At 23.4% G+C, this 21,937-nt stretch overlaps 1 protein-coding gene across 1 annotated transcript in view; it reads left to right on the plus strand.

The window, feature by feature from the left end:
- The first annotated feature begins 778 nt into the window (after window positions 1-778).
- The window catches only part of LOC117176839 (paraplegin), a 34,188-nt gene continuing 13,029 nt past the window's right edge, over window positions 779-21,937 (plus strand). Inside the window, exons 1-6 of the mRNA XM_033367181.1 lie at window positions 779-1,154; window positions 6,934-7,278; window positions 10,141-10,372; window positions 13,379-13,690; window positions 15,556-15,724; window positions 20,484-20,839. Of these exons, the coding sequence (XP_033223072.1) occupies window positions 987-1,154; window positions 6,934-7,278; window positions 10,141-10,372; window positions 13,379-13,690; window positions 15,556-15,724; window positions 20,484-20,839 (1,582 nt within the window). The 5' untranslated portion in view covers window positions 779-986. The remainder of the gene's footprint in view (window positions 1,155-6,933; window positions 7,279-10,140; window positions 10,373-13,378; window positions 13,691-15,555; window positions 15,725-20,483; window positions 20,840-21,937) is intronic.

Consider the following 21,937-nt stretch of genomic DNA (forward strand, 5'->3'; position numbering starts at 1 on the left):
TTGTTCAACGAAGTTATGAGTTGATTAATGTATAGTTTCTTCTACTTTTCGCAATGTTTATTTTGATATAATTCATTTCTATAATTATATTGAAATAATTATCGCAAAAATTTAAACAATCTAATTTATTAAAAAAAATTTTAAGTTTTGTTACACTCAAATTGTTAAACCAAGTTTCTTTAAATATAAAAAACTTTAAGTACTTTTGCGTGAGTAGTTCGAAATTAATAAATGTATACATTTTTCTTCTTTTCGCAATAATTATTTTAATATTATTCATTTTTATATTTATTCTCCTATAATTTTTTTCTATGATCATAATCATTACACAAATATTTTTAGAATTGTTTAACGAAATTTGACATTTTTGGAAGTATCTAGACATTCTTTGAAGGATTGCAAAATATTTTTGAAATATTATTTTTGTACTAAATTAAAAATATTTTTCTCTATGTATATTATTTTTCCTTTGATAGTTTTATTTTATATAGCAAGTTTTAATCTTATTAATTCTTTTAGATAAAATTAAATAAATAATAAAATTTTGTTTGAAAAAATGAGAAAATAAGCTACACAGTAATGTTCTTGTAACTTTGAAACTTTTTGTTCGCTTAGAATGACAAATTAATCATCAAAATGTTACATTGGCTACAAAGCACGACTAAGGATTAATTTCATAAATACGCGCACTTCTTCCAGCTTGTCTATTTACACTACAGGGGACAGCACGAGCCGGTGAAACCTACCCAAACCTGTATTCCAAAATGGAAATGTTTCATGAGATACGTGAAATGCGTATTTCATTTTTATATAACGTTATTTCATGAGAAAAATGCCATATTTCTGAAGTTTTAATAATGCGACACAAATAATAGTTCGTTTCTTTCTTGTGGGTCGGTTAAGTTTCACGAGTTTTTGTGCGTAAAACAGTGTCATCGAAAATCGAAATTTGCGACGATTTATAGGTTATAATTTAAAGAAACAATATGCAGACTTTAGCAAAGTGTTCAAGCCGGCACTTTGCACAACCAAGGGGATTGTTTGGTTCGGCTTTTCAGTATTCTGTGGAAAATAAAACATTTAACAAAGAAGAAGTTTGCAAATTATGGAACAATTTTCGCAACTGTCGCTCTTTTCACTCGGTTTCGAAAAAGGTTGGTTTCACATTTAATTTTTCTATATTTATTGCGTATTATGACATACACTTGGCAAATTCAGTTTTTTTTTTTTTATAAAAACCTTGAAAACCTGGAATTTTTATATACCTGGAAATTTAAAGAATTTGTTTTTGACTTTAGGGAATTTTTTCTAGAGCGTGCTTAAAATGCTTACATTTTTTTAAAAATTGTTATATTGAATTAAAGAACAATGATTTTTTATTCGTAAAAATATTAGAATATTATTGAATTTCATCATTTTGTCAAAAATTTGTTTTTTTTTTGTTTGTTTGAAATTAATTTGTTACACTGAAAATTCATGTATTTTGTTCAGAATTGGTCCATTTTGGTTGAAAAGTAATCTTTATTAAAAAGTTTTTTTTTTATAATTCCGCTGTTTTTAATTTAAAATTACAAGCTTTTTTGGATTAAAATTAAAATACTTTGTTGAAAGATGAACTCAGCTTTTAAAAATTAATTTTTGTTTACTGAAAATGTAACTGTTCCAGTTGAATATTTCATCATTGTAGTTTAAAATTCATCATTTTGGCGGAGAAATAATTTGTTTAACGGAACATTTAACCAACGCGTTTTTATGAAAATTAATTTTTTAAACTGATTATTTAAAATTTTTATTTCTGGATGAAAATTTAGTAATTTTTAGTTGAAAATTTATGTATTTTGTTAAAAATTGGCCCTTTTTTGTTTGAATTCAACTGTTTTTAATTTAAAATTAAAAAAAAATTTGGTTGACATATCAACTTATACATTTTTTCTGAGAATTCATATTTTTGCATGAAAATTCTAATACTTTGTTAAAAGATTGACCAGTTACTAAAAGTTACTTTTGTTGCCGAAGATTCATCATTTTAATGAAAATTCTTTTTTTTTGGTTTGAAATTTTTTTTTTCTACTGAAAATGGAACTATTCCAGTTGACTATTTCATGATTTTTGTTTAAAATTCATCTTTTTTTTTAAATTAATTTTTTTAACTGATAATTTAATTATTAGGTTTTTGTTGCGAAATCCGTTTTTTTTCAGTTGACAATTTAAAAATTTGTTTAATAATTTGTCTTGATTGGAAGATCAATCTTCTTGGTTGAAAGCTCATCTTTTCGGTTAAAAAATTAACTCTTTTGTTGAAAATTCGAACTTTTTTTGTCGGCCATTAATTTTTTTTAACTAAAAATTTAACTTTTCTAATTTTGGTTGAAAATTTATCTTTTTTTAGTTGAAAATTCAAGTATTTGGATGGAAATTCATGTATTTTCTTGAAAATTGGTCCTTATGGATTGAAAATTAATCTTCTTGGTTAAAAATTAATTGTTTTGCTTGGCGATATTTTTAATCATTCATCATTGTAATAAAGATTTCATCCCTTTAAATGAAAATTTAACTGTTTAATTTTTTAGTTAAAAATATATGAATTTCGTTAAAAATTGATGTCTGGTTGAAAATTCAATTATTTCGTTAAAATTTGAAATCTTTTATTAAAAATTCTTTTTTGTTGTTGAAAATTCAACTGCTACAAGTAAAGCCTCATGATTTTAGTTAAAAACAATTTTGTTTGTTTGTTAAAAATTCAACTTTTTCAAATATTAGTTAAAAATGCGATCATTTTTGGTTAAAGTTCAATCATTTGTGTTTAAAAATTCGATCATTTAGTTGAAAAATCATCTTTTTATATTGAAAATTTAACTATTGTGTTTAAAATTCCTCTATTTGTTTGGAAGATCAAATAATTTACTCAGCGGCTGAAAATTCATCTCCTTTGGTGGAAAACAAGTTTTTTCTTTTAATTCATATTTTATGGTTCAACAGTAAATTGTTTTCTAAAATGTTCAACTTTTTATCTTGAAAACTCAACTCTTTTTTTGAAAACTCATCCGATGTGTTAGAAAATATTACTTTTTGGTTTCAAATTAATATATTTTGTTAAAAATTAGTTTCTTTTTTTGCAGAAGATTAATTTTCTTAGTTGCAAATTCTTTGTTAAGGTTGAAAATTCAACTATGCTGGGTTTAAAGTTAAAGTACTTTTTGAAAATTGTCTTTTCTTTGTTGAAGATGCATTTTTTTTTAGAAAATGATCGTTTTTAGTTTAAAAATTAATTTTTTGGGTTAAAATTTACATCTTCGAAAATTCACCTGTTATATAAGTTTGGTTAAAAGTTAATTTTTTCAACTAAAAAATTAACCGTTCCACTTTGAGTTGAAAATTGTCCTTTTCTAGTTCAAAATTTGACAATTTGGATGTAAATTTGCCTTTTTTAATTAAAAATTCATTTATTTCGTTGAAAATTCACGTATTTTATTTCAAATAAAACCACTTTTTGTTAGAAAAACGCCTTTTTCGTAGACAATATTTTTTTTAACATTAATCTTATTGTTTAAGAATTCTTTTTGTTTGAATATTCAAGTATTCCAGTCAAATATTTCTAATTTTAGCTGAAAATTCATCTTTTAGATGAGAAATGAATTTTCTTGGTTAAAAATAAACTCTGGTTTGGTTAAGAATGAATTTTTTAACGTGAAATTTTATTTTTGGTGCAAATTAATTTTTTTTTGCTGAAAATACAAATATTTGTTTGAAAATTGATTTTTTATTTAAAAATTTAAAAGTTTGTTAAAAAATTCATGTAATTTGTGGACAAGTCGTCTTTTTTTGTAGAAAATTAATCTTTGTTAAAAAGTCATCTTTTTGGTTGGTACAAAATTCAACTATTCCAGTTGAAGATTCATCATTTTATTTAAAAACTTATCAGTTTGGTTGAATCTTAATTTTTTCAACTGAAAATTGTTCTTTTATAGTTTAAAATTTAATAATTTGGATGTAAATTTGTCTTTTTTTCAAATTGAAATTCATTTGTTTCGTTGAAAATTTACGTATTTTGTTTTAAAAAACCGACTTTTTCGTAGAAAATAATTTTTTCTTCGAAAGTTAAACTCATTGTTTGAAAATTCTTCTTTTTGTTTGAAACTTCAAGTATTCCAGTTGAGTATTCTGCATTTTAGTTCAAAATTCATCTTTTAGATGAGAAGTAGATTAATTTGGTTGAAAAATAAAGTCCTATGTTGAAAATTAATTTTTTTAAATAGAAAATTCATCTTTTTCATTAAAAAATAATCTCTTGATTGAAAATAAGCTATTTGATTGAAAATTTGGTTTTTCTTTCGATGAAAAGAAATTTTTTTTTACCGAAAATCCGATTTTTTTTGCCTAAAAATTAATTTTTTTAACGGAAATTCAACTGTTTCATTTTTAGTTGAAATTTTATATCTTGTTTTGGTAAAAATTCAAGATGTAGTTGAAAATTAATATTTTTTATTTAAAAATAAAACTTTTTTTCAAAAATTCATGTAATTTTTTATTTTAGAAAATTAATTTTATTGGCTGAAAATTCATGTTTTTGGGTTGCATCCAAATTTAACAATTTGGATGCAAATTTGTCATTTCTTTTTAAAATTTATTTATTTAGTTGAAAATTCACGTATTTTGTTTAAAAAAGCGACTTTTTAATAGAAAATCGTCTTTTTCCGTAGAAAATAATTTTACCTTTAAAAGTTAATCTCATAGTTAAAAAATTCTTATTTTTTAATTTGAGAATTCAAAGATTCCAGTTTAACATTCATGTTTTAGGTTAGAAATAAATTTACTTGATTGAAAAATAAACTCTTATGTTTGAAAAATGAGACATTTGATTGAAAAATGATTATTTCTTTGGACGAAAAGAAATTTTTTACCTAAAACCGAACTATATAATTGAAAATTTGTTCCTCTTTTGGTTGAAAATAATTTTTTCTTAAACCGAAAATTAAAATACTATTCCAGTTGAATATTCCATGATTTTAGCTGAAAATTCATTTTTTTAGGTTAAACATTGTTTTTTTTACTCAAAATTTAATTATTCAATTTTTGGTTAAAGAATTATTTTTTTTAGTTATAAATTCTTCTATTTCGATCAAAATTGATTTTATGAACTTAAAACTTAATTGTTTAGGGTTTGGTTGACAATTTATCTTTTTTAGTCAACATTATTGTTTGTTGTTAAAATTTCAACTGTCTCAATTGTTGACGATTCATCGTTTTAGTTGACAACTTATTTTATTCTTTAAAATTCGACTATTTTATTTTTTTGTTTAAAATTGATTCTTTTTTTCTAGTTCAAAATTCAAATATTTGGTAGAAAAATTGTATTCTTTGGTAGAAAAATAATCTTTTTCTTTGAAAATCTATTTAAAAAATTTTTAATACTAATCGAAGTTGTTCAATTGTTATGTAGAAATAATAATTGAACACTTATTATTTGTAGAAAAAAATTAAGTAATTTTAAGAGATATTTATAAGTTTTGAAAAGATGAAAAATTAATTTGGAACTTAATATGATATCAAGTAATTTAAATGAAGTGTATGGATTTTTTTTCAGAATTTGTAAACATATTTTACTTTTTAAATATTCTGTTAAAATATTTTTTCAAGATGAAAAATCATTTTCAATTTTCCTAGGAATATTAAAAAAATATTTTTCATTCTTTTGAAGCCTTTCACAATTCTTAAAAAGCTTCTAAATTTTTTGTTTAAAATCTGAAAAAATCTACATTTTGTTTTAAATTAGGTTGTGCCGAAATTTCGGTACGATTAGTCGAATTTTGCCGGTACACACGCTTCGTTTAAATTATTTGATATCATTTCAAGTTCTAAATTAACTTTGAATTCTTTTAAAACTTCTAAATATCTCTTGAAATTACTTGAATTTTTTCTACAAGTAATAAGTGTTCAATTATTACTTATAAATACAAATTTGAAGGACATTTTTTTAATTCGCAGGACTTTTGAAAAATTATAGGACAAATTCAATTAATTTGAAAAGTTATATAGAATTTCGGAAATAATTTTAAATTTGAAAAAATTTAAAACAACTTCTAGGTTTCTCAAGATTTTAAAATAAAATTTTAAAGTTTTTCAAGGTTTCTTAAAATATTTAAAATCAAATAATTCAACTTCTAATTTAAGAACTTTTAAGTTTTAAAGAAAATTAAAAATGTTAATGTTTCTAGCCTAAAAGCACTTAATAATATAATTTTGAGAATTTTTAAAGTTCATTGATTGATTCTTAAATTTAGAGTATTGCAAATTTTAACGTAGATTTATATTTTTTGAACCTAATCTAAATTTTTGAACTCTAATTTATAAATCTTCAAAATTCCACAATTTGCAGTTTATCTGCATTTTATTTAAAACTTTTCAAATGAAAAAAATGTGTACCTGCCAGTTTAGACGTGTAAGTTATTGAGCCTTTGAATGCAACATTTTTGAATTGAAATACTTTTACACTTTAATTTTAAAAGTTTAAAATTCAAGAGATCCACTTTGAATGCTTCAATTTGTTAATGGTTACACTGAAATTGGGACAAATCACGAATATTTTCCGGGAGAATGACGGGACACGACAATGTAAAAAATAGTGGTCACTCAGGTTGTGTTAAGTGGTGCTTAGAATTAACGTCACGATTTGAAAATAAAATTTTTTGCGTTTTGCAAAAAAATATGTATATGTTTTGACTGACCGGGAAAATTGAAAAACTTGACCGGGAAAATTAAAAAACTTGATCGGGAAATGACCGGAAAAAATTGAAAAACTTGATTGGGAAATGACCAGGAAAATTGAGGAACTTGACCGGGAAATGACCGGGAAATTTGAAAAACTTGACCGGGAAATGACTGGGATTAAAAAATTAAAAATTAAAATTTTTTTATTTATCATCTCGTTTTTAGACACTCAGACACTTGAAAAAAGAATACCAAGCAGTTCGTTCTTTACTGCTTCGAAGTGGGATAGACGAAATATCCCTTCAGCAAATAATTAGAAGTTCAAGGAGCTTAAGTACATCATCTACGAGATTTAACAATGCTCCTCAATCCGGAAAAGAGCCGCCTGCAAATCCTTCGTCAGATCCCAATAAAGAAGGATCTGGCAATAGCGGAAACAAGGATCCTGGCAAGGAACCTTCAGATAAGGATAAAGTAACATTTGTGTTAAAATGCGTCTTGATCATATTCCTGCAAATTATAACCGCAATGTTTTTATTGGGATTTAAATTCGAATCCGAGCCAACCGAGGTGAGCATATTTTTCTAATTTTTTAATAATATTAAAAATAATTATCAAGCCCCTTTATACTATTATATTTTTCGTTCGGAATTTATATCTTTTGGTTCAAAATACTAATATTTAGTTGAAGATTTGGTTCTTTTTTTTTGCTTGAAAATAAATTTTATTAACGGAAAATTAAGTTATTCTGTAGTTGGTGGAAAATTTAGTGTTTTTAGTTGAAAATTGAACAACTTTTTAAAAATTTTATGTGTTTTTTGTTAAAAATTCATTTTATCAGGTGAAAGTCCATCTCTTTGGTTGAAAATTTAATTTTTATTTCATCTTTTTAACTGGAATTTTAGAAATGCTGTTGTTGGTGGAAAATTAAGCGTTTTTAGTTAAAAATTCAACATTGGTTGAAAAACGTACGTATTTTGTTGCAAATTCGTCGTTTTTGGTAGAAAATTCGTTTTTTTTTGTTGAAAATTAATTTTTTAACCTAAAATTGAACTATTCCATTATTGGTTGAAAATTTATGTATTTTGTTGCCAATTCGTTTTTTCTGGAGGAAAATTAATTTTCCTTATTGAAAATTCAACTGCTTAGTTGAAAGTTAATTATTTGGTTGAAAATTCGTTCTTTTTTTTAGTTGAAAATTAATTTTTCAACGGAAAATTTAATCATTCTATAGTTGTTGGAAAATTTAGCATCTTTAGTTGAAAATTTAAAAACCTGCTTAAAAATTTATGTATTTTGTTGTAAATTCGTATTTTTTGGAGGAAAATTAATTTTCTTGATTTAAAATTCAAGCGCTTGGTTTTGTTAAAGATCCATCTCTTTGGTTGAAAATTTCATTATTTGGTATAAAATTCGTTCTTTTTTTAGTTAAAAATAAATTTTTACAACAGAAAATTTAGTTATTCTATAGTTGGTGGAAAAGTTAGCGTTTTTACTTGAAAATTCAAAAACTTTTTCAAAATTTTATGTATTTTGTTGTAAATTCTTATTTTTTGAGAAAAATTAATTTTCACGGATTATGTTGAAAATTCATTTTTTTTTCTTTTCTTTTTTTTTGAAAATTCATTTTTTTCCGTGAATATTTAGGAACGTCATTATTGGTGGAAAATAGAGCGTTTTTAGTTGAAAATTTAACATTTCTGTTGAACATGTATGTTTTTGGTTATAAATTCGTCTTCTTTGGTAGAAAATTAATTTTCTTGATTGAAAATTCATTTGTTTGGTGAAAAGTTGATCTAGATTATTAAACATTTATTTTATTAGTTGCATACGTAACTTTTTTTTAAAACTCGTTTATTTTTTTTGGTTGAAAATTAATTTTTGAACATAAAATTTAACTATTTCATTATTGGTTGAAAATTCATGTATTTTGTTGCTAATTCGTATTTTTTGGAGGAAAATTAATTTTCCTTATTGAAAATTCAACTGCTTAGATGAAAGTTAATTATTTGGTTGAAAATTCGTTCTTTTTTTTTTAGTTGAAAATTAATTTTTTAACGGAAAATTTAATCATTCTGTAGTTGTTGGAAATTTTAGCATTTTTAGTTGAAAATTTAAAAACCTGTTTAAAAATTTATGTATTTTGTTGTAATTTCGTATTTTTTGGAAGAAAATTAATTTTCTTGATTTAAAATTCAAGCGCTTGGTTTTTTTAAAGATCCATTTCTTTGGTTGAAAATTTAACTATTTTGTTAAAAATTATTATTTATTTAAAATTATTTTTTAACTGAAAATGTAGCAATTCTTTTATTAGTGGAAAATTAAATGTTTTCAATTGAAAATTCGACATTTTGGTTAAAAATGTACGTCTTTTTTTAAATATTTGTTTTTTTGTGTAGAAAATTCAACTTATTTGCTTGAAATTCTTTTTTTTTTATTTCAAATTTAAGGTTTTTAACTGAATTATTAGCAATTTCATTATTGGTGGAAAATTGAGCGCGTTTAGTTGAAAATGCAACATTTCAGTTGAAAATTTAATTTGTTGTAAATTAATTGGAAAATTAATTTTTATGATTGTAAATTCTATTACTTGGTTGAAAGTTGAACTACTCTGTTAAATATTCATATTTGGAATTTATCCTTTTACGTTGAAAATTCAAGTATTTTATTAAAAAGTCATCTTTTATAGTAGAAAGGACGTTGTTTTGTTTAAAATAAATTAATAAATTAAAAATTTTTAAATTTGTATCTAAAATACTGTTTTATTTCGGTTATAAAAGATTCCACTTAATTTGAGCATTTAACTATCTTTTTTACAAAAAATGTAAGTATTTTGTTGAAAACTCATCTTTATAGATCGAAAATTCAAATTTGTGGTTAAAAATTTATCTAATTCATATTTTAGTTTGGAAATTCAATTTTTGTAGCGAAAATTCGTCTTTTGAGTTGAAGGTTTAACAATTTAGATGAATTTTTATTTCTTTCTTGAGTGAAAAACCTTTATTTGTTGAAAATTGTTCTTTCTGGTTCTAAAATTCTTTTTTTTTTGTTGTAAATTTTATATTTTTTTATTGAGACATAAATCATGACACTTTTCTGTTTGGATTTTATCCTTTTACGTTCAAAATTCAACTATTATGTTTAAAATTAATTATTTTGTTGAAAATTTAAGCATTTTATTAATTAGTCATCTTTTATAGCAGAAAAGACATTGTTTTATTCAAAATAAATTAATAAATTTGACATTTTTTAAATTTTTATCTGAAATACTGTTTTATTCCGCTTATAAAAGATTCCGTATTAAAAGTATTAAAAGATTAAAATACTGGTATTTTAATATTAATGGTTAAGGAAAATGAAAAATTAGTCAAGGAAGAAATCAGAGAATTTTGAAAATGAACAATTTTCCTGATTAAAGATGTTATTTTTTAGGTCCAGGCTCAAGTCTCCTGGAATGACTTTGTTTATCACATGTTAGCCAAAGGAGAAGTAGAGCGAGTTATTATAGAACCTGAATTGGAAATGGCCGATATTATTGTTCATCGACGAGCGATAATAAAAGGCAAAAGAGTTGTTAATCGGGTTTTTCGTATGAGAATTAACAATCCAGATCGCTTCGAGGAAAAATTGCGGGCTGTAGAAGCGTCTCTGGGGATAAGACCAGGTTAGAATTCCTTTTTTTTTAATATTTGATTTACAGGCCTCACCAACCGTCCCTATATTCCCTATTGTGCCCTATATTTTGTTCAGGTGCCTATTGTTCAATATTTTCAAGATTTGGTACATATTTGTTGTTCATAATTTAAATTTAAAAATATATATATATGTAACAGGGTGACTTTTTTCGAGAACGCAATCTTTTTTTTTTTTTAAATTAGAGATCTAAAATTGAATAACAATAATTGTTAATTCGTTAAAATAGCTTTATATTACTGTATTGAATTAATTTTTTCAGCTAAAAATTTTACTATTCTGTTTTTACTTGAAAATGTATCGTTTTTAGTTGTCTATTCAAGTATCTGGTTGAAAATTCATCTTATAGCTTTTTTAATCGGTTGAAAGTGAAACTCTTTTGCTAAAAATGAACTTTTTGGTTGAAGATCAATCAATTTAATTTAAAATTTATCTCTTTAATAAAAAATGAGCTATTTTATGATAAATTCGTTTTTTTTTGGCTGAGAATAAATTTGTTTACTTAAAATTTAACTATTCCAGTTAAAAATTGAAGTATTTTGTTAAAATTTTTTTCGTTTCTAATTTTTTTTCTTCAATTAAAAATGTAACTATTCTAGTTGGAAATATCATTATCTTAGTTTAAAATACACCTTATTCTATTAAAAAAAATTGGTGAATATTCATTCTTTTTGGTTGAAAATTTAACTTATTTCTTTACAATTTTCTTGTATTTGGATAAAAAACTATTTCTCGAACTTAAAACGAAACTATTCTATTTTTTGCTTTAAATGTATCTTTTTTTTAGTTTAAAATAACCCTTTTTGGTTAAAAATTCCATTAAAAATATTTGGTTGAAAATTCATGTATCTTGTTTAAAATAATTTTTTTTATTGAAAATCCATTTTTTCAACTAAATATTCAACTGTTTCATTTTTCGTCGCAGTTTCGAAATTTCGTATAAATTTTTTTTTCGGGTAAAATTAATCTTTTTTGTTAAAAATTTGTCTTTTTCGGTACCAAATGAACTTTCTTGCTTCAAAATTCAACTATTAGGTTGAAAATTCCTTTAAAAATTAAAATATTTGGTTGAAAATTTATGAATCTTTTTGTTAAAAGTATCGTATTTAGTTGAAAATTTAATTTCCATTTCAATGATTTTTTTGGAAATATAAATTAAATTTAAATCGCACATTTAAATAATTTCCCAAAGATTTCAAATATTTTTCTAATGCTTAAACAGTTTCACATTTTCAATATTTTACAAGATTTTAATGTTTTTCTTAAGATTTCACAAAGATTTTAAATATTTCGCAAAGATTTCAACAATTTAAAAAATATACAATATATTTCAAAAATACTTTTAAATTTCCACAAAGATTTCGGATGGATTTGAAAGATTTTATGAAGACTTCGATAATTTTCCAAATATTTCGACAATATTTTTAATATTTAAAATATTCCACAAAAAGTTTATACAGATTTCAATTATTTTTACAAATATTCAAAAATATTTGAAATATTTTGCATAGATTGCAATGATTTCAGAAATATATCACTAAGATTTTAAAGGTTTCGCAAAGATTTTTGATATACTAAAAATATTTCACAGACTTCTAGGATTTTCCCAAGATTTCAAGTATTTCATAAAAATTTCAAATATATATATATATATAAAATATTTGAAATATTTTCCAACTAATTTGGATAGATTTACAAGATTTCACAAAGATTTCAATAATTTTAACAAATATTTCAAACATATTTTTAATATTTCACAAAGACCAAAATGATTTCCCAAAGATTTGATTGATCAATTGATCAACTTCCAAAATATTTGAAAGGATTTAAACCATTTTCCAAATATTTCACAAAGATTTCATCAATTATAGTCTTTTAAAAATATGTTATAAAAATTTATATGATTTCCCAAAGATTTCAAATATTTCATTAGGATTTCGTATAGATATAAAAGATTTAAATGATTTTTCAAACATGTCAATCATTTGAAAAATATTATAAAATAGTTGAAATTTTTCGCAAAGATTTCGTATAGATTTCCAAGATTTCATTCATTCTTGCAAATATTGCCAAATATTTTACAATTATTTCGAAAAGATTTCACGAAGATTTCGGATATATTTAAAAGATTTCACAAAAATTTAATTAATTTCACAAAATTAAAAAAAAAACTTTATAAAGATTTTTATAATTATTTTTTCAAAGATTTCAATAATTTCAAAAATATCAAATATTCTTAAAATATTTAAAATATTTCAGATAGATTGCAATGATTTCCCAGAAATATCACAAAAATGGTAAAGGTTTCACAAAAGATTTCGGATATATTTAACAGATTTCACACACTTAAACTATTTTCCAAAGTATTCAACAATTACAGTTTTTTTAAAACATATTTTATAAAAATTTCTATGATTTCCCAAAAATTTCAAATATTTAATTAAGATTTCAGATATATTTAACAGATTTTACACACTCAAATGATTTCCCAAAAATTTCAACAATTATAGTTTTTTCTAAAAATATTTTATAAAGATTTCTATGATTTTCCAAACATCTCAATCATTTAAAAAATAGAATGAATTTTTTTTTTCAAAAATTTCATATAGATTTCCAAGTATTCAATCATTTTTGCAAATATTGCCAAATATTTCACAAATATTTCCCAAATATTTAATTAATTTCACCAAATCTTTTTAAAATACTCTATAAAGATTTCGGCTGGATTAAAAAGATTTAAGATAGATTGAGAAGATTTTACAAAGACATAAATTATTTCAAAAAAATTTCAGATAGATTTTTGTAAAAATTCAAACGATCTGAACCTTGGGCGATTTCTGAGAGGGGGGGGGGGTATTGCCCTCTCTGACAAAAAGTACCCTTTGAGTCCCTATATTTAATCCTATAGGAACTGTGAGGCCTGGTTTTATTTAAAATAAAATATTTCAAGACTTGAAACAAAAAATTTAATTTACAGAGGATGGAATACCAGTTTCTTACGATCGGAAATTTGCTCTCTACAGTCGATTACTCTCAGCGGCGGTATTTTTGGGATTAACCTATTGGTTATTCAAAGGCCGCAAAGGGGGTGCTTCATTTCCCATGGATTTTCTTTCGCAAATGAAACGAGCTAAATTTACTTTGATAGATCCGCTGACCGGAAGTGGAAAAGGCGTGCGTTTCAGGGATGTGGCTGGTTTGCAAGAAGCGAAAGTTGAAGTCATGGAACTTGTGGATTACTTAAAACGCCCCGAGCATTACAAAACGCTTGGTGCTAAAGTACCCAGAGGTATTTTAAATATTCATGTAAAAATTAGTAAATATTTCGAATTTTTTAATGAGACCTTAAAAAAAACCGGGAATTGAAAGTGAATTTAATTTATTTTTTAATCGGGAATTTTACAAATTTTTAGAATTTTGATTTGAAACGTTTTTCAAATAATTAGTTCAATTTCTATCTTTTTCAATTCTTGAATTCGAAAATCTGTTATTTAAAAAATTTTCCATTTCAATATTTAAGCGTACTTTTCAATGTAAAGTTTTTAAATGCAATTTTAAAGATTTAAATAATTTAAAGCTATAGAGGCGTTTAAAATCGAAGATTCTGAAAATGACTGGAAATTTTATTGATCTGGAAACAATCGGGACATGGCAGGGAATTTATTTAAACAGCCGGACATTTACTTCTGATCCCCGTAAAGTTCAAGTTTTCATTATTTATATAATTTTGGTAAATTTATAAAAGTGACTAATAAACTTATTTTGTGTAATTTTCTCATTTTTTTCTATTTTTTAAAAGAATTATAATTCGGATTTAGAAATGAAGGAATTGAAAAAAATTAAGTAAATTTAAGTACTTTAAAGTAGTTTTTAGAGTAGAAGTAGTATTTTAAAGAAGAAATATTTATGAATTATAATTGAAAATTTTGTTCCATTGTTTTTTGCAAATTTTTTTGTATTATTCTTTGCCAAATGAAACTATTTTGCTGAAAATCCGTTTTTTTGTTGTTAACAACCAGATTTTTAAGAGAAAATTTACCTATGCTTGTTTTGGTTGAAAATTGATCTTCTTTTCGATGAAAATTTAGTTGAAAATTAATATTTTTTATTTTAAAATTAAACTATATGTTTAAAAATGTATGTACTTTATATAAATTTTTATATTTTTTGTAGAAAATTAATCTTTTCTAGTTAAAAATGCAACAATTTGCCTGTAATTTTGTCTTTTTTAATTACAAATTCTACTATTTCATTGAAAATTCTCGTATATTGATGAAAAATCTATTTTTTTGTTTTGTTAGAAAATGATTTTTTTTCTTTAAAAGTTAATCTCCTCGTTTAAGAATTCTTCTTTTCGTTTAAAAATGTAAGTATTCCATTTAAATAATTATCATTTTAGTTAAAAATTCATTTTTTTAGGTTTTTAGATGAAAACTTGTTTTTAATTCAGACGAAAAGGAATTTTTTTGCTGAAAATTGAACTATTTTGTTGATTTTTTTTCTTTTTGGTTGACAATTACTTTTTTTTTACTGAAAATGTAAGTATTATTTCAGTTGAATATTCCATAATTTTAGTTAAAAATTCATCTTTTTTGGTCGAAGATTGATTTTTTTGTACCCAAAACTTAATTATTTCCGTTTTGGTTGACGATTCATTGTTTTAGTTTAAAAATTATCTTTTTCGTTTAAAATTCAGTTATTCCAGTTGAAAATTAATCATTTTAGTTGAAAATTCATTAGTTAGATTGCAAATTAATGTTTAAACTAAAAATGTAACTATTCTATTTTATGTTAAAAATTCTTTTTTTTTATTCCGAAATCCAACTATTCGGTTAAATATTTGTCTTATTTAATTTAAAATTGAACTATTTCCTTTAAAAAATCCTGTATTTTGTTGAAAAATTGTATTTTTTGGTTGAAACTTAATCTTTTTGGTTGGAAAATTAATCTTATTGCCCAAAAAGTCATCTTTTTGGTTGAAAATTTAAATATTCCAGTTAAATGTTCATTATTTTAGTTGAAAATTCATCATTTTCGTCTAAAATTTAATTGTTCCATTTGAAGATTCATAATTTTATTTGGAAATTTTATTTATTTTGCATTTATTTCGACGCTACTATTGACTAAATTTAATTTATTTATTTATCATTTTAGGTGCTTTGCTCTTGGGGCCTCCAGGTTGTGGTAAAACAATGTTGGCCAAAGCAATTTCAACCGAGGCCAATGTGCCCTTTTTATCTATGAATGGATCAGAGTTTATTGAAATGGTGGGCGGATTGGGTGCTGCTCGAGTTCGAAATTTATTCGAAGAGGCCAAAAAACGGTAAATTTTTCACAAAAGACTTCACAATTATTCCACTGTCCCCCTTGTTTTCCTATTCTTTTTTTTTTAATTTCCCCTTTTCCCCCCATTTTTTAAGACGGTGCCCCTTCTTTCCTCTATTTTATAAATATTTCTTCATACTTACGTAACTTTATAATGCTTACTTCAAAGTTGTTTTTGTGGCCGATATTCAACTTTGACAATTACGTATTTCTTTATTTTTTACCGTTTTAATTTTTTTTATTTTTTCACAAAGATGTCAAATTTGCAAAAAAAAAAATTCCATAAAACACTTTAATTTTCAATCCGATAATATGAATTATCAACAAAAAAGTCCATTTTTAACCGAAGAAAAAACGAATATTCAGCTAAAACTATAAATTTTCAACAGGTTGGTTGAGTTATTAACTATTATATTTTTTGATGAATTTAACTGTTTTTAATTTGAAATTTAAAGCCTTTTTAGTTGAAGTATCACTTACTTTATTTTCAGTTGAAAATTTATCTTTTTTTTTCAAAATTTAACTGTTTGGCTCAAAATGTACATTTTAGTATGTAAAACTTTACCTATTTGATTGAATATTCAAATGTTTGGAAGAAAATTGGTCCTTTTAGTCTGAAATTAAATTAAATTAAAATATTTTCATGGAAAATTAGACTTTTTGATTGCAAATTTAACTATTTGCTTGAAAATAAACTTTTTTTTATTGAAAATTCATATTTTTGGGTTAAAAATTTTCGGCATTATAGAAAATTCGCCGTTTCGGTTTGAAATTTCAATAACTTGGTAAATAATTTATATTTTTGAATGGAAAATTTGACTATTTTGTAGGAATTCAATTGGTTTTAATTTAAAATCTAAATTCTTGTTACTTAAAATATCAGCTATTCGATTTTTGGTGGACAAAATATTTTATTTTTCTTCAAAATTTAAATATTTTGCTCAAAATGTATCTTTTATTTAAAACTTTAACTATTTGGTTTAAATTCTTATTTTTAATTGAAAATTGAAATATTTTCTTGTAAATAAAACTGTTTGGTTGATCAATAATTTTTTTTTGTTTTATTCAAATTTTATCAAGAAATTCGTCCTTTTGGTTTTCAAATTCAATATGTAATTTTGTTAAAAATTCAAGTATTTTGATTGATCTTTTTTGTATATGAAACTTTAAATATTTGGTTTTAAAGTCATATTTGTAGGTTGAAAATTTAACTATTTGTTTGAAAATTAACTTTTTTATTGAAAATATATATTTTTGTATTGAAAATTAAACAGTTTTGTTGAAAACTCGTGATTTTAGTTGAAAACTGCAATAATTTGGTTGAAATATAATATTTACGGGTTGAAAATCCAACTATTTTGTAGAGAATTCACCTTGTGGAGTGAATTCAACTATTTTCGATTAAAAATTTTAATGTTTTAAATAAAAAATTTTTATCCTTTTTGGTTGGAAATGTTTCTATTTCCATCAAAATTTAATTATTTGGCTGAAAATTTATCTTTTTTATTTCAAAATTTAACTATTTGGTTTAAATTCATCTTTATAGGTTGACAATTCAAATGTTTTGTAGAAAATTCGTCTATTTTTTTTTGTTTTAAAATTCAATAATTTGGTTGCAAATTTTATTATTTACATAGAAAATTACACTGTTTGATTGAAAATTTAACTAATTGCTTAAAAATTAACTTTTTTTAAATTGAAAATCCATATTTTTGGATTGAAAATTAAACTATTTTGTATAAAACTTGTCTTTTTAGTTTAAAAAATTCAAAAATTTGGTAAAAAATTAATATTTACGGTTTGAGAATTCAACTATTTTGTAGAGAATTTGCCTTTTGGGTTCAATGCAACTATTTTTCATCACAAATTTTAATTTTTGTTTTGGTTGAGGTATCAGCTGTTATATTTTTTGTTAAGAATTCATATTTTTTATTGAATTTAACTGATTTTAATTAAAAATTTTAATCCTCTTTAATTGAGAATGTATCTATTTTTTCAAAATTTAATTATTGGGCTCAAAATGTATCTTTTTTTATTTGAAAATTTAACCAACTCAGGGTGGCCGCTGGACCGGGAAATGACAGTGCATTTTTTACTGGGAATTAAAAAAATTTGTAGAAGAAAAATCTGTCCGCGTGCGATTTCGACATTTTTTAAATAGTTAATTGAATTTGTATGTTTTTAAATTATGCTATTATTTTGCTTACAATGCGTAATTCAAAATATTTTTACTCTAAGAGTTTCGCATTTGAAATTTTTATTTCTAAGCTTACAGTTTTGATTTGAAGAATTTTAAAATTATTTATCAAAGACTTGAACAAATAAAAAATAAAAGTCTTTGATGTTGAAAATTTTGGATAAAAAACATTTTTATTTAATAAATAAATTTTTTTTTAATTCATCTGTACTTTAAGTAATAAAAAATGAACAAAAACAATTTGACAAAACGATTTTAAATCAGTTCAAAATTTAAGAATTTTCTGATTATAACGTTAAAACTTAAACAGTTTCAATTTAAAAGTCTAGTCATTAAAGAAATGTGAACGTTTGACTGAAAGTTTATCAACTATTTTCAATTTAAAAATAACTTCAAAATAATATATTCATAATTAAAGGATTTTATTAAATTTAAAATATTGGTTTAGTCTAAAATATTTCATTTTTAACCCTTTAAATTTGAAATTTTTAATTAAAAAAAGATTAATTATTAAATATTTAGCAATATTTGAATTTTTATTTAAGACAAGTAAATTAAAGCCAAATATTTAAAAGTAAAGAATCTTTAACTGAATTGTTTGACGTAGAAAACCTGGAATCGTTAAAATTGCGAAAAATGCTCAATTTGTAAGTGAAATTTTTAATTTTTGATGTCTAATTTACAAATGAACATTTTTAGAAAAAAATGGAGTAATTTCAAGAGATATTTAGGAGTTAAAAAAAATTATCATGCAAATTTTAGGAAGTTTTCTTAAAATCTTCTAGAATCTTTTTTGAAAATTTTGTTTAAATCTTTGAAAAACTTTTTAAATATTCTCTTGTAATAACTTTTCAAAATGAAAAATTATTTTTAATTATCCTATGAATCTTATGAAAATGTTTTTATTCTTTTGAAGCCTTTCACATTTCTTGAAAAGAATACTCAAATTTCGCCTACAAATAATTAATGTTAATTGTTATTTATACATTCAAATTGTAAAGAAATTTTCTAAAATTTGCAGGATTTTCTGAAAATTGTAAAAAAAAATAATTTTGACAGATATTTAGAAGTTCTGAAAAAAATTCAAAAATAATTTTAAATTTAAAACAAATTTAAAACAACTTTTAGATTTCTCAAGATTTTGAAATAAAATTTTGAAGCTTGCCAAGGATGTTTAAACTATTCCTTGATTGATTTTTTAATTTAGAGCATTGAAAATAAAAACGTGGATTTATATTGTTTTTTATTGAAAAATTTTAGTACCTTTAATTTTATATGCGTAAATTATTGAGCATTTGAATACAAAATTTTTAAAATAAAAACTTTTAATTTAAAATTGGTAAAGTTCAAAATTTAACAGTTCCACTTTGAGTGCTTTCATTTGTAGCTCAGTTCTTATTACCTCAAGGGGAAATTTTTTTAGCTTTAGTGTTCCACTTTTTTAATTTCATTGACTGAAAAATATTTTCGAACTGGGGAAAAACCAGGAATTTATTTCGTCGATTAAAACGGTCACCCTGCTATTTGGTTTAAATTCATCTTTATATGTTGTCAATTAAAATGTTTCGTAGAAAATTGTTTTTTTTTGGTTTAAAATTAAATAATTTAGTTTAAAATTTTATTATTAGGTAGAAAATTTTGATTGAAAGTTGAACTATTTGCTTGAAAATAAACTTTTTTTTACTGAAAATTCATATTTTCGGCCTGAAAATGAATCATTATTGTAGAAAATTCGTAGTTTTGGTTTGAAAGTTAAAAAATTTTGGTTGAAAATGAATATTTTCGGATTGAAAATTTAACTATTTTGTAGAGTATTCACTTTCTTTGTTGAATTTCACGTTGAGAATTTATATTTTTTGTTGAATTCAACTGTTTTTAATTTAAAATTGAAATCCTTTTTGGCTGAAAATATATCTATTTTTTTTTTTTTTTTTTAATTCAATAATTTGGCTCAAAACGTATCTTTTTTCATTTGAAACCTCAAATATCTGGTGTAAATTTATACTTTTAATTGAAAATTGTACTATTTCGTTGTAAATTCAACTTCTTGGTTGATTATTAATTTTTGTTGTTGAAAATTTAACTATTTGCTTGAAAATAACCTTTTCTTATTGAAAATTAATGTTTTTAGGTTGAAAATTAATCCGTATTGCAGAAAATTCATCGTTTTGGTTCATAAGATCAACAACTTGGCTAAAAATTAATATTTACGGATTGAAAATTCAACTATTTTGTAGAGAATTCGCCTTTCGGGTTGAATTCGCCAAGTTTTTTTTTTATTAATTTATTTTATCTTTTTTATTTGAGACAACGAATATTATATTTTGTTGTTGAATTCAATTGTTTTCAAGTTAAATATAAATCCTTTTTATTTAGGAATATCAACTATTTAATTTTTGAAATATTTGTAGGTTGAAAATGCAACTGTTTGGTTAAATTTTCCTCGTTACAGGTAGTTAATTAAAATGTTTTGTAGAAGTTTCGTTTTTCTGGTTTTTAAATTCAATAATTTCGTAGAAAATTCCCGAAGAATTGCATTTCTTGTATTTTTATTTTCAAGAGCGCCTAGTATCATATACATTGACGAGATTGATTCGATGGGTGCAAAACGTCAGGGCGGAGCTCAAGCTGGTGGAGGAAATCGAGAGAGTGAGCAGACCTTGAACCAGCTTCTCGTAGAAATGGACGGCTTAGTTTCGAGAGGCGATGTCATTGTCATTGCTTCGACTAACAGGGCGGAAGTTTTGGACAATGCACTTTTGCGTCCTGGCAGATTTGACAGGCACATTTTAATTGACCTCCCAACTCTCGAAGAAAGGCGGCAGATTTTCGAGCAGCATCTGAAGAGCATCAAGTTGGAAAAGTCACCGTCCGCATATTCTATGAGATTGGCTCATCTTACGCCAGGATTCAGCGGTACGTGAATTCCATTTCATTCAATTAAATTATTATTTTTCTTTTATTTTTTTTTTCATTGTTGCATATCCAGGGGTTTATTTATTCGGATTTTTTTTTATAATTTCACAAATGTTACTAAATATTTTTTATATTTAACAGATTTTTAAAGATTTTGGAAAGATTTTACAAAGGTTTCTCAAAGATTTCAAAGATTTCAGAAAGATGTGAAATATTTCGGACAGATTTAAATTATTTTAAAAAGAATTTAATTATTTTATAAAAATTCCTATAGATTTAAATTATTTCGAAACGATTTAGATAGGAGTACAATATCGAAACGATTCCAATAATTTCACAAATTTTGTCAAATATTTAAAAGATTTCGTAAAGATTTCCTAAAGATTTAAATAATTTCACAAATAGTACGAAATATTTCCAAAATTTCAAAGATTTTCAAAATTTTTAATAATTTCAGAAAGATTTCAATCATTTTTATAAATATTACCATCAATTTCAAACATATTTCAAATATTTCGCACAGATTTCTCAAATAATACGGATAAACTTAAAAATGGTCACAATTATTTAAAGAATTTTACAATTCTTTAAAAAATATTTCGCATATTTCACGAAGATTTGAAAGATTTTGTAAGCATTTCACAAAGATTTTGGATAGTTTTAAGAGATTTCACAAAGACTTAAATGATTTCGCGAAGATTTCAACAATTATTTTATCAAAATTTCCGAAAGATTTCAATAATTTCGAAACCATTTCAATAATTTCACAAATATTGCAAAATATTTGAAAAAGATTTAAAACATTTTCTAAAGATTTCAACTATTACGAAATATTTCCAAAATTTCGAAGATTTCTATCACTTTTACAAATATTATCATAAATTTCAAACATATTTCAAATATTTTGCAAAGATTTCACAAATATTTCGGATAAATTAAAAAAATTTCACAAAGACTTTAATGATTTTGCAGATTTCAACAATTAAAAAAAATACGAAATCAAAAATATTTGCAAAGTATTTTAATGATTTCCCAAAGATTTCGAAAAGACTTCAATTATTCTATAAAAATTTCCGATAGATTCCAATAATTTTGAAA

This window comes from Belonocnema kinseyi, chromosome 7 (assembly GCF_010883055.1).
Source record: "Belonocnema kinseyi isolate 2016_QV_RU_SX_M_011 chromosome 7, B_treatae_v1, whole genome shotgun sequence".
Taxonomy (NCBI): Eukaryota; Metazoa; Arthropoda; class Insecta; order Hymenoptera; family Cynipidae; genus Belonocnema; species Belonocnema kinseyi.